The sequence below is a fragment of the Lacerta agilis genome, chromosome 14, assembly GCF_009819535.1.
Source record: "Lacerta agilis isolate rLacAgi1 chromosome 14, rLacAgi1.pri, whole genome shotgun sequence".
In the NCBI taxonomy this organism is placed as follows: domain Eukaryota; kingdom Metazoa; phylum Chordata; class Lepidosauria; order Squamata; family Lacertidae; genus Lacerta; species Lacerta agilis.
Window position 1 is genome coordinate 11,138,012 of NC_046325.1, and position 12,267 is coordinate 11,150,278.

At 42.1% G+C, this 12,267-nt stretch overlaps 2 protein-coding genes across 2 annotated transcripts; both read right to left on the reverse strand.

The window, feature by feature from the left end:
- Positions 1 to 979: 979 nt before the first annotated feature.
- LOC117058759 (olfactory receptor 2D3-like) lies at positions 980 to 1,975 on the reverse strand. Its single transcript, XM_033170112.1, has one exon. It carries the CDS (start codon positions 1,949 to 1,951, stop codon positions 995 to 997), a length of 957 nt encoding a protein of 318 aa, XP_033026003.1. The 5' UTR covers positions 1,952 to 1,975; the 3' UTR covers positions 980 to 994.
- A 5,020-nt stretch (positions 1,976 to 6,995) lies between these two features.
- On the reverse strand, positions 6,996 to 7,940 carry LOC117057420 (olfactory receptor 2G3-like). Its single transcript, XM_033168260.1, has one exon. It carries the CDS (start codon positions 7,938 to 7,940, stop codon positions 6,996 to 6,998), a length of 945 nt encoding a protein of 314 aa, XP_033024151.1.
- Between the last annotated feature and the right edge of the window lie 4,327 nt (positions 7,941 to 12,267).

The window sequence follows — 12,267 nt, forward strand, 5'->3', positions numbered from 1 at the left end:
TGTTATTCCGTTTCTTACTTCAGAGAAGAGGGGAAAGGATTTTGATTTATGCTCAACAATGAATTTAACAAGGTTTTACTATGCCCTCCCCCTTTGGCTGAGGCTGAATGGACTTTATTTGAAATTATTCCTGGGCTGGACTAGGAGTGCTGTTGGAGAAATACTGTTAAAAAAAAAAGTATGAACTGCTGCCGAACAGATCTGGCAAAGAGATTGAATTTGAGAAAAGATCTTGTTTGCTGAGGAAGAACTCCAGAGCGGAATTTTCATGGTGGAGTTTGGATATTCACTCTGTCAGTTATTTATGGATGCAGCTCGTACGCTAGTCTGTAAACAGCGGGAGGAATGGAATGTGACCTAGTACCATCGAGATAAAGACTGCAAAGAACTGAACAATGGAAGATACCAATTAGCTCTCCCAGCACACCAGGTCCGGGACAATAATGTATATGAAGGACTACACATGTGAAATGGATTATTTATTTATAAGATGTAACGGAGGTGTTGTCTGTAAGGTGAAAAAGCAGCCAACTGGAAGAATGGTTTAACGGCAAGTGAAGGATGTCAACTGGACTCTAAATAAGAAATGATGTGGCTATGCAAGGAGATGATGGTCATATGTTTAGAACAGATTATTTTTTTAAATAATTAATTTTGGGGGGAAATTTGGAAAATTAATAAAAAAAATAAACTGGGAAAAAATACAATGCAAACCAACAACAGCAACATGCGAAATGTTGGGGTTTTTTGTATATAATTTTATTAAGCTTTCTGTTTTACAATTTTAAAATACTCATTTTACATCCTTACATCAATGACTTCCCTTCTTCTCTTTCCATGGCTCATTTTACATATCATAAATCCCTGCATATTTTACAAAAACGATACCATTCAGTATTCCTTTATTGCATCCATCCAAACTGTTGAATTTATCTTAATGCTGCCAGTGTTTTCACACACATAATGTTTGAGCAACATTTGCATATTATTCATACTAGTAGGCAACTCTCAACTCTTGCAAAATGGCCAGTCTTCTCAGCGCCTTGGCTGCTGCACCGTGGATATCCTTGTTCCGCAGAGTATAAATGATAGGGTTGAGCAAAGGGGTGACCACGATGTAAAAGACAGCAATTTTCTTGTCACGATCAGAAGTTGAACCCGACCGTGGAATCATGTACATAGAGATGACGGTGCTATAGAACAAGGTGACCACGATCAGGTGGGAACCACATGTGGAGAAGGCCTTGCGCAGTCCAGTGGTTGATCTCATTTGCAATACTGAGGAGAGAACAAGCCCATAGGATATAAGGATAATTGTCAGAGGAATTATAAGCAATAGTACGGATGCCACAAATATGAAAGCCTCTGTGAGGTGAGTGTCGGCGCATGAAAGCTTCAGCACTACCGGGAGCTCACAAAAGAAGTGGTTGATGCGGTTGGGGCCGCAGAAGGGGAGGCGAACGGTGCTACCTGCATTTATAGAACCTAGGAGGAAGCCACCTGCCCAACAGAGTGAAGTAAGCAGGACTTGGCGTCCGCAGCTCATGATACTAGCATATAATAGAGGGTGGCAGATAGCCAAGTAGCGGTCATAGGCCATGGCACTGAGAAGAAGGCATTCGGTACCACCTAGGGACAACGAAATATACATCTGGAGAGTGCAGTGGGCGAAAGAAATGACTCCGTTTCCAGACAGGAGGTGAGCCAGCATCTGGGGCAAAGTACTGGTGACAAAGCAGATCTCCAGGCTTGACAGGTTTGTCAGGAAGAAATACATGGGTGTGTGGAGGGAAGAGTCAAGTCGGACAAGGATGATGATCACCAGGTTCCCCATAATGGTGAGGGAGTAGATGATGAAGACCACCACAAAGAGTAGAATCTGTGTCCTTCGGTCATTTGACAGTCCCACCAATACAAAATATTTGATTGAAGTAAAGTTCTCGTCCCCCATCCTAACCTCTTCCCTGCAAAGAAAGGGCAATAGTCAGTCTAAGGCAAGCCATGTGTTACACATCACAATGTCAGTTAATCCCCAAACCAACCAATCCAACGCTGCGTGTGCATACTTATCTCATTTCAAACAAACACAAAACTTTCTACAAGGCATGAATTGGGTGACACATGCTCCATCTGCTTGTCACCTTCCAAGGCAATAAAATTGTGTCAACCAATTAACATGCAGTGCTTAAACCAGGTTCATGCAAACCTTGGTTTATAAATATAGTCTAAATCATGAGTTCACATTAGAGTTAACAGCCAAACAATGGTGCTGTTTTAGTTTTTGGTTGACTCACAGTTGACCTATGGAAACCCATGAGCCCAACTTGGCCATGTTCATTAATATTAATATAGGTACTCAGAATAAAGGTTAATTGAATTTCACCCATAATGTGCAATCAGGGTTAAGATACATAAAGCATGATTACACAGGTCTTATATCTGTAATTTTTCGCCTCATACAGTCAACCCTCTTTACTTGGGTGTCATCAGTTCAATAGACAACTTTGTCAATTCCTGACTGTGACCATTTTCTTTTTATCAAATTATGGATCAAATATGACTGAGGCCAAACAGTGATTTTGAGAGGTTTGGATCATTACTTACTTCCTTAAAGCTAGTAGTACTGCTTTCTTTTTTCCAGATTTCTAACCAAATTTTATTGTGTAGTGCGTGTTTTTCTGTTCTCACATTTTATTATTTATCATACGTTGCCACACATTCATTTTAATTTTGGTTATTGATATGGGAATATATTTTAGCAGATGATAGATAGATAGATAGATAGATAGATAGATAGATAGATGATAGATAGATAGATAGATAGATAGATGTACATAGATGATAGATAGACAGACAGATAGATATAGATAGATAGATGATAGATAAATGATAGATAGATGATAGATAGATAGATAGATAGATAGATAGATAGATAGATAGATAGATAGATAGATGATAGATAGATAGATGATAGTTATAGACAGACACACAGACAGACAGACAGATAGATGATAGATAGATAGATGATAGGTAGATAGAGACAGATATGCGCAACATTCACACATAGGCAAAATCTCAATTCCAAGTTGAAGAATATGATCTTACCTTTGCACTTGCTTTTGTTGCTCCTCAGCAACCTCAAAGGAGTTTTTCATGCTTGTGCAACTGTGAATTATAGCTGAGTGGGTTCCAGTCAGCTTTCTAATGTGAGACGTTGAACAACCAAATGAACTTTCAGTGATCTCAAGGAAAAACCTGCTCTGCCTCTCCCTAAGGAGCTTCTACTGAGGAAGAGCTTCTCCGTGCTGCTTTCGAAAAACTGCTTCCTGCAGGGTACTCAGTAGACTAATGCCTTCCAGTTTACTTCCTCCCAGAATTATGAACAAGAAGGAGGTACATTTTCCTAGATAAGGCAAGGTACAGACTGAAAAAGAACAGGAGCCACTGTGTGCATTCTTGCCTTCTGCCAAAATCTGCTGCTTACTGCTTTTGCTCCTATGCTGACAACTGGCTCCCAAGTTAAAGCTGTTTCCCCTCTCCAACTTGCTTTCCTGCTGGGCCACAGGATTTTCTCACTCTCTTGCTCTCTCACACACACATGCAATCTTCTGGCATTATTTAGTGCTTGTTTGTTAAAGATTCCCCCCCACTTTCAAAGAATCAAATTGGTTGGGGAGGAAATCAACCTCCTGATCAACACATGGCCCAACCAATCAGTGCTGTTCCTCCTTGTTCTGAGCAAGTGGGGCAGGTTGGTCTAGGAGTGATACAAGGTCCAAACAATCAGTGCTGTGCTCACATCTAGATTCATCTCAAACAGGAAAATGTATCTTCTCCCTGCCTCCCATCCTGAAGAGAAAGCTGTATGTATGTTGGCAGGACATCGGGTGGTTGTCCTTCCCTGTCCTATGAACTGGGGTCTTTTAACTGGAGATGGACCACACATAGACCACAGAAAAGTCTTGCTCTCCTTCTGATATGCTTCTTCAAGTACCTGGCCAGATGCTTGATGATCCTCCAACCTAGTTTTAATGCCTACCAAGGTGTGGTTCAACACAACCTGACTTGATCAACCGCCTATTCCCAACATTAAAAGCTAGGCAGCATAGCACCATTTTTATTGTCTCTAGGATTTTTTGCATTGTTTTTCTGTTGCCTGAGATTCATTAAGATGAATGAATTACATCACAGGGACTCCCTTGGTGCCTTTCTCTGAGCCATTAAAAGTTGTTTATTTCCTGAACCTCATGGGGATTCAAGCATAGAAATATGGAAAGATAAGTCCATGCTGGATTCAACATAGAGTTCTATGCATTCTAATCTAAAAATCAAAACAACATTCATTCCTCATTCTGTTATTTGAATGCTTGCAAACTGGGTATATCTGAATGCACATCCATAGGTTTTACCTTTTACTTAGCTTTTGTGATGCAAGGGACTTGTTTTATAGTGAGTTAGACCAGTGGTCCATCTACGTCAATACTGTCTACACTGAGTGGCGGCAGCTCTCCAGAATTTCAGAATAAGGACATTCCCAGACACAGCTGAAAATATATGGGATTGAACCTGGGACTTCTGATGCTGTCCCCTGTGGCGTTGACACCCATCATAATGAAATGTTTTGAAAAACTGGTGTGGAACCGCATCCTATCTTGTTTGCCAGTGGGACTTGACCCTTACCAGTTTGCGTACAAGGCAAAGAGATCCACGGAGGATGCTGTGGCAATGGCTCTACATGCTGTCCTGACTCGTTTGGAGAAACAAGGGAACTATGCGAGATTGTTATTTGTAGACTTTAGTTCTGCATTTAATACTATTCTTCTGCATAGATTGGTGCCCAAACTATTAGACCTGGGACTTCCACCGTGCTTATGCAGGTGGATATTAGATTTTCTATAAAATCATTCCCAATGGATCAGGATGGGTTCCCACATCTCTGCATTATGAATATGGGGACGCCGCAGGGGTGCGTGTTGAGCCTGCTTTTATATATGCTCTATACAACTGATTGTGCCCCCAAATACCCCATTAAGTTTGCAGATGATACAATGGTGGTTGGTTTAATCATGGCTGGAGAGGGGGAGGCGGCCTATAGGAAGGAAGTTGAGCAGTTGGCAAAGTGGTGCAGGGAAAACAACTTACTCCTTAATTTAAAGAAAACAAAAGAGATTATTGTGGACTTTAGGAAATGTAAATTGAATATTCAGCCACTTATTGTTGAGGGGAAGTGTGTGGAACAGGTCTCAGTGTTTTGATTTCTGGGAATGGAGTTGAGAGATGAGCTAACCTGGGGAGAAAACAGCAAAGACCTGATGAAGAGAGCACAGCAGAGGTTATATTTTCTGAGAATCCTCTGGAAAAATAATCTCTCAAAGGACCTGTTGACTGCATTTTACCATTGTACTGTTGAGAGTGTATTAACTTATGGTGTGTGTGTGTGGTTTGGGAGTTGCACGGTCAGGGAAAGAACAATGCTGTCCAGGGTTGTAAAGACTGCGGAGAGAATTAATCTATGCCCCCAGGTGCTATAAGAAAGCGGCAGAGATAGTGCAGGATAGTGAGCACCCTGGAAATGATCTCTTTCAGCTTCTGCCTTCTGCAAGAAGGTACAGGGTTATAAAGACCAAGAAACAGTTTCTATCCAAAAGTGCTTTTGGTTTTAAATTCAGTGTAAGGTAGTCTCTAAGGGAGTATCTGTATTTAGTTGTAGGGCATCAGAGTTTTTAGGGGGCTAACCAGGTAGGGTATTAAAGTTTAGGAGGTTAATTATGCATAGGCGGGATGGGGAATGAGTCGATAGGCATTTTCAGGATAGTAAGTTTGTCAGTTTTGCATGTCTGATGTAGATTTTTCAATTTTGTTGTTGTGTATGGGACAGTGACAATAAAGATTATCGTATCGTATCGTATCATATCATATCATATCATATCCAGAGCAGAAGCTATAGCCTTTCACAGCCAACAGTTTATTGATGACAGTGAAAAAATGGGGGAAGATTAATTTTGGTATTTATTTAAGAATTTTGGTATTTCTTTATTGGCTGATCCTGTCCCATCCCCCGCCCCCGTCACTCCCCATTGCCTGGTCCCATCGCCTGCTACATGTTGGAGTCCAAAGGTCTTCACCATGGAGCTTGCTCCATGCGCAAAGACTCCCTGCACAATTTAGAATGCTGATAGTGTAAGTGTTCTGAATTCTACAGTTCTTAATCTTGTGGGTTAAGTTGATTTATTCTGATCTAACTCCTACAATCTGCATTAATAAGGTAGTATCAGAGAAGTAAGGTCGTGGACTATCCTTCAATGGGGGTTTTCAGACATAGGTTGGGTGGCCATTCTTTAACTATAATTCCTACACTGCATGGGTTTGGACTAGATGAGCCTTTTGGGACCCTCCCAACTCTGCAATTCTACAATTCTCAGTTAGAGCTATGTCTGTGAGGCACAAAGCAAGGATTCCCATGGTTTCCGGTACTGTCTGGCTTCTCACCAAATCCACCTGCAGAAGCAATTAGAAGAGAACAGAAAACTCTAGGGGTGGAAGTGTATTAACACTAAAGGATCCTGATAAGCCATTTGAAATTGCTTTAAATTTGCTTAAATTATTTTGCCAAATTTGAGGGTTATAAAATAAAATTACAACAATCAGAATGGATTTGATACTACATACCAAAATAATAATAATCAAAAGGACATAATGGGGTGGGGTGGAATTTCCATAGAGAATTCCCATAACATATCTAGATATATGAATTGCTCACATCACCGGAGAATAAAAATTCAAATTCCATGGACAGAAGTCCCCATAAGGTATATAGACCACTCAAAATTTGGAGGAGCTAATTCAATTTAATCATTTAAAATCAATGTGAGATGTTAAGAAAGGTCTAACCACTGCTTAGGGGGTGGGGGAGGAAGAAATGTCTGCCACCTCTTTGTGTAACTATGTGGAGAAGACCAACACGTGAGCCATCCCATTCACATCACAGGCAACATTCAGTTTCGCTTCTCAAAGCTCCATCTTCCCAGCACCTTGGCCGCTGCCCCATGAACGTCCTTATTCCGCAGAGTATAAATAATGGGGTTGAGCAAGGGAGTGACCACAACATAAAAGACTGCAATTTGCTTGTCCCGGTCAGGAGCTGACCCTGACTGGGGGATCATGTACATAGACATGACAGTGCCATAGAACAAGGTGACCACCACCAGGTGAGAGGCGCAGGTAGAGAAGGCCTTGTGCCGCCGGGCAGTTGACCGCATTCGTAACACTGAGGAGAGAATGAGTCCATAAGACGTTAGGATAACAGAAATGGGAATTAGCAGGGCCAGCACAGATGCAACAAAAAGAATGGCTTGTGTAAGGTGTGTGTCGGCGCATGCAAGTTTCAGCACCACGGGCAGCTCACAGAAGAAGTGGTTGATGCGGTTTGGACCGCAAAAGGGGAGTCTGAAGGTGCAGGCCACGTTTATCGAACCCAGGAGGAAGCCACCCATCCAGCAAACTAAGGCGAGCTGCAATTGACGCCACCTGCCCATGGCAGTAGTGTATAGCAGGGGGTGGCAGATGGCCAGGTAGCGGTCATAGGCCATGGCAGCTAGGAGAAGGCATTCCGTGCCACCCATGCCCAGTGCGATGTACATCTGGATAGCACAATGGGCAAAGGAGATGGCCCCATTGCCAGAAAGGAGGTGAGCTAACATCTGAGGCAAGGTGCTGGTGACGTAACAGATCTCCAGGCCTGACAGCTGTATTAGAAAGAAGTACATGGGCGTGTGGAGGGAAGAGTCGGCCCACACAAGCATAATGATCACCAGGTTCCCCATAATGGTGAGGGAGTAGATGATGAGGATGACCACAAAGAGTAGAATCTGTGTCTTGCGGTGACTGGTGAGTCCCACCAAGATGAACTCTGTGATAGTGGTGAGGTTCGCTGACCCCATCAAGGTCTCCTGCCTGAAGAGTAAGGGCAACATTGAGAAACCAGTGACATTGTCTGAGAATGGGACAACCTTAAATACAGGTTCCTGCAACACTAGAACAAATCCTAAACCAATCAACTTTGCACAATCATCTCAGCAGCAAGATACTGATGGACTACAACTCCCAACACTTTGACCATTTGCTAGGCTGGCTGGAACTACAACTTCTGGAAGGTTTTATCTCAAAGCCCATTAGCCCTGCTTATTTCAATTGTTCCATTTACATCCATCATGCAGCCCAAGGTGATGGAACATGGTTCCCATGTGATCACTCATGCAGGCACAGGCCTGACCCCAACCTTCTTGGCTTCAGCAAGGTAGTGGTCTAGCATGCCTGCAGACCATACAAGCCACGGCTAGAGAGAGACAACAGCTCTATCTGCTTCTCACCTTACAAGCCAAGAAGCAGAAAATGGCAAGGAAACTGCCTTTGCCACTTTTACTTCATTCATATGCAATGCTTAAACCACGGTTGAGGAACCTCCAGAAGCAAGAGACCCCATGACAAACAGGACTATTTCTGGTTGCTTTTGTTAAGTATAGTTGTTTAACTGATGCTGAAATGGGAATGCCTATGTGTGTAAACAAAGGTTTAACATGGAGAATGGCGAAATGTGTATTGCTAACATTGTGGTTTTTCCACGGTAGTTTTCTAAGTGGTCTCTGAATTTCTTAATGGGTTGATAATTAACTGTTGGTTGTTCTCTAAACTGAATGCAACCTTGACAGCACAAGATATTGTATGGATACTGTGGACGTATCATTTATGCTTTTGTTCTGTTTTTGAAGAATGTTCTGCAAGTGAACTTTGAATAATATTTTAATGGGTCTGGACAATGTTTCATTCCAAAAGAACCCAGTTTCTTATGCATCCAGTCATTTCAAACTGCACAGTATTAATATCTGCAATAGTTTTGCCCAGGTTTCTAAGCTGCGGTAGGAAGCCATTTAAACCAATTTTGGCATTGTCTCTCCAGAAGCGTCTCAGGATTCCCTGTTCATGGCAACTGTTGAATGGACAGGTGTGCGCACAGCATGAGATATAAGGATTTAACCCACCAGAGAAGGTGACAATGGCTGGGTTGAAAAGAGGTGCTGAGGGACATGTCAGAAGACCTGAAATCTATAGAATAAAATATTGCCTAAAAAAAAAAAACCCAAACCCAAATGAGGCAACTTGTCAACTTGGACAGGATACCAAGCAGGTTTAGTTACGCAATATATATTTAAGATCTACACTGAAACTAAACATTGCAGTTATGCCAATAGGAGGTTCTCTCTTCTCCACACTCTCCCACATCACAATCAGCACTATGTACAGCCAGGTTTTACTGTAGACCAGGTGTGGGGAGCCTTTGGTCCTCCAGACCTTGCTGAACTACAACTTCCTTCATCCTTGGCCATTGACCATGCATATTGAGGCTGATGGACTTTGAAATTCAACAATATTTAGTGGGTCAAAGGTACTCCATCCCTGCTGTAGACCAACAGAACTGGTCTTCCCTAAGCTTCCCTGGGGAGGATTAGATACACCAGGCAAGAAACTAGAAACAAATTAAAAGGGAAGATGCAGAATGGCTGATATTCTCCACAAGTGACCAAATGCGTTAAAATCTGTAACTTTCCAAAATAGCAAATGCCCATAGTGTCAGGGACTGGAAGGTGAGGATGAACAGAATTCAGAGAACTATGAATTTTGAAGGAAATTGTTTTAGGAAGTGCAAATTGGGTGGGTTAGAGCTCCTGTCTAACACTCTTATTACAGAATATCATCTTACCTTTGTGGCTCTCCCAAATGTTCCTGCTTGACAGAGAGAGTATTCTGCATGGCACTGCCTTATAAGAAGGTGTGCATCAGGAGTTGGATTCGTTAAGGCAGTTCTCTAATGCAAAATGTTGGGAAATCATACAGAAGGTCCCTAGAGACTGTCAGTGACTTCAGGAGAAAACCTGTATTTCAAATGAGGGCAGCTGATGGAATGTTTCTCTACACAGTTTAGAAAAGCTCTGCAACCAAAGCTGGGTCTTCATAGTCAAATGTCTAATGGCTTCTTCCTTGAAGTTGAAATCTGGAACCATGTAGCTTTTCCAAGCTATGAAATGTCCAGGTCCGAATATCATCCAGAACTAATTGTAGACTTTGCATGGGCACAGACACAATGAGCCATTGTAGTATTAGTTAGAAATGGACATCTTAGCTGGTTATTTTTGCCCATTGTAGTCTCAATTAGGAAGAGTTTGGAAGGAAATCATGGTGCCTGGCATCTTCCAGTGAAGTCCCTGGATGCTAGCATAGTATAGGGATGGGATCTAGTTTACTCAGTGCTATTTTTCTAGAAAATGAGGTGCTGGAACTCACTATAAACACCTCCCTTGTTCTCTTATAATGGCAATGGTGCCCACCTGAGAGGTGCCAGAACTGAGTTTACTCTTAGTTGAAAAGCCCTTTGTGTCTAGCTCTATGGATCTTGCTTTCTGGAGGCTCACAGAGATGCCCTTCCATGTTTGTTCATGGAGGTCCTTTAACTATAGATATTGGAGATATTTCTCATGCAATGCTAGTACACTGTCACTAAGTGCTGGTTCCTCAGCCACCTTGACATAAGCACTACCAAGCAATCTATAAAGAAGAAGAAGAAGAAGAGTTTGGATTTGATATCCCGTTTTAGCACTACCCTAAGGAGTCTCAAAGCGGCTAACATTCTCCTTTCCCTTACACCCCCACAACAAACACTCTGTGAGGTGAGTGGGGCTGAGAGACTTCAGAGAAGTGTGACTAGCCCAAGGTCACCCAGCAGCTGCATGTGGAGGAGCAGGGAATCGAACCCGGTTCACCAGATTACAAGTCTACTGCTCTTAACCACTACACCACACTGCCTTTCAAAGCCACTATTCTTATCAAAAGAAGATAAACAACAGATTGGGTTTTGCTTTCTCCCCCTATAACTTGCCAAAGCTCTGAGCGTCAGTAAGACAATGAAGAGTGTGGATGCACTCCATAGGGATTGCTTTCATCTCTTCGGAGTTTACCTCTGGATCATTATTAGTTTGTTGCTAGTTACTTCATCATCTTGAGTCTCGAGAGGTTAATTTAGCAAAATTGGGAGAACAGAGGAGCATAACTTGCCAAACATTATTTCAATTAAAAGGACAAATATAGAAGGAAAATGGCCTACATACCGAGAGCTTTTGGTAGAAAGAGAAGGCAAATTAAAACTTAAGGATTATCACCAGATAAGAGAATATATTTATGATTGGCTGCAACATTGTCAATTAAATGAGGTTTTTAAAGAAGACCAAAAGAAAGGATTTGGCTATACCATATCAAGATTCCAAAGAGAAATTGTAGGTGATGATGTGACGTTTTTGCACTGTTTGTTCTGTCCTTTTCAACCTGGCCCATCAAGGGTTAACGCAGACTCCAGATTGAACTGACTGAACATTCCATGAGGGGCGGGGCGGCTGAATGTTTAAACGAGAATGGGCAGCCGTTTTGTCAGTTGAGAGGGTGCTTGGGAGAGGGAGTGTGGGGTGGTTGAAAAGAAGGTCTGTGAGAGCAGGTTTAAGTTAGGTAGTTGTAAGGTTATCTATTATATGATTAACAAAGATCTTACCACTGAAACTAAGCTTGTACGCAAAAAAAAAACCCTTAATGCAACCATTACGATCTTAAGCAAATAAATTTCCATCTTTAAAGTGCCAGTCAGAAAGTTGTCTGTGTTATTTTCCAGCAAAGGTACATGAAACTCATTTGTGTGGACACTCATTAAAAAGACAAAACTTCCTTAAAGAGTGGAACTGTGAGGGTGTGTCTTTGAGGTGCACTGTGAACACCAAGAACAAACTTAGTTGGTCTCTAAATACCAAGAACAAACTTAGTTGGACTCTAAGGTGCTACTGGAAGGAATTTTTTTATTTTATTTTGTTTTGACTATGGCAGACCAACATGGCTACCTACCTGTATCTGAGGTGCACTGAGAGGGCGAAATAGGCAGACAGACCCAGGGTGTCACAAAGTTACCTCAGGGAAGAGGTGAACTTTTACATGAGGGGATTTCTAGTGGCTGAACCCCTCATACTGTGGACACAAGGGATAGTCGCATATTTGGCCTGGAGTTTAAAAGGGTACCTGGCCACGTTGGTGCTGGAAAGGGACTCTCTTTTATTCAAAAAGAGAAAGGTTTACAGAAAGGCTAAAGGGATAAGTGGGAGTTTAGTTTTACCTAAGAAAGCCCTGTTAGTTCTTTTAATAAGTGAGAGGACGGAGGTGTAAGACGAAAGGAAGGGT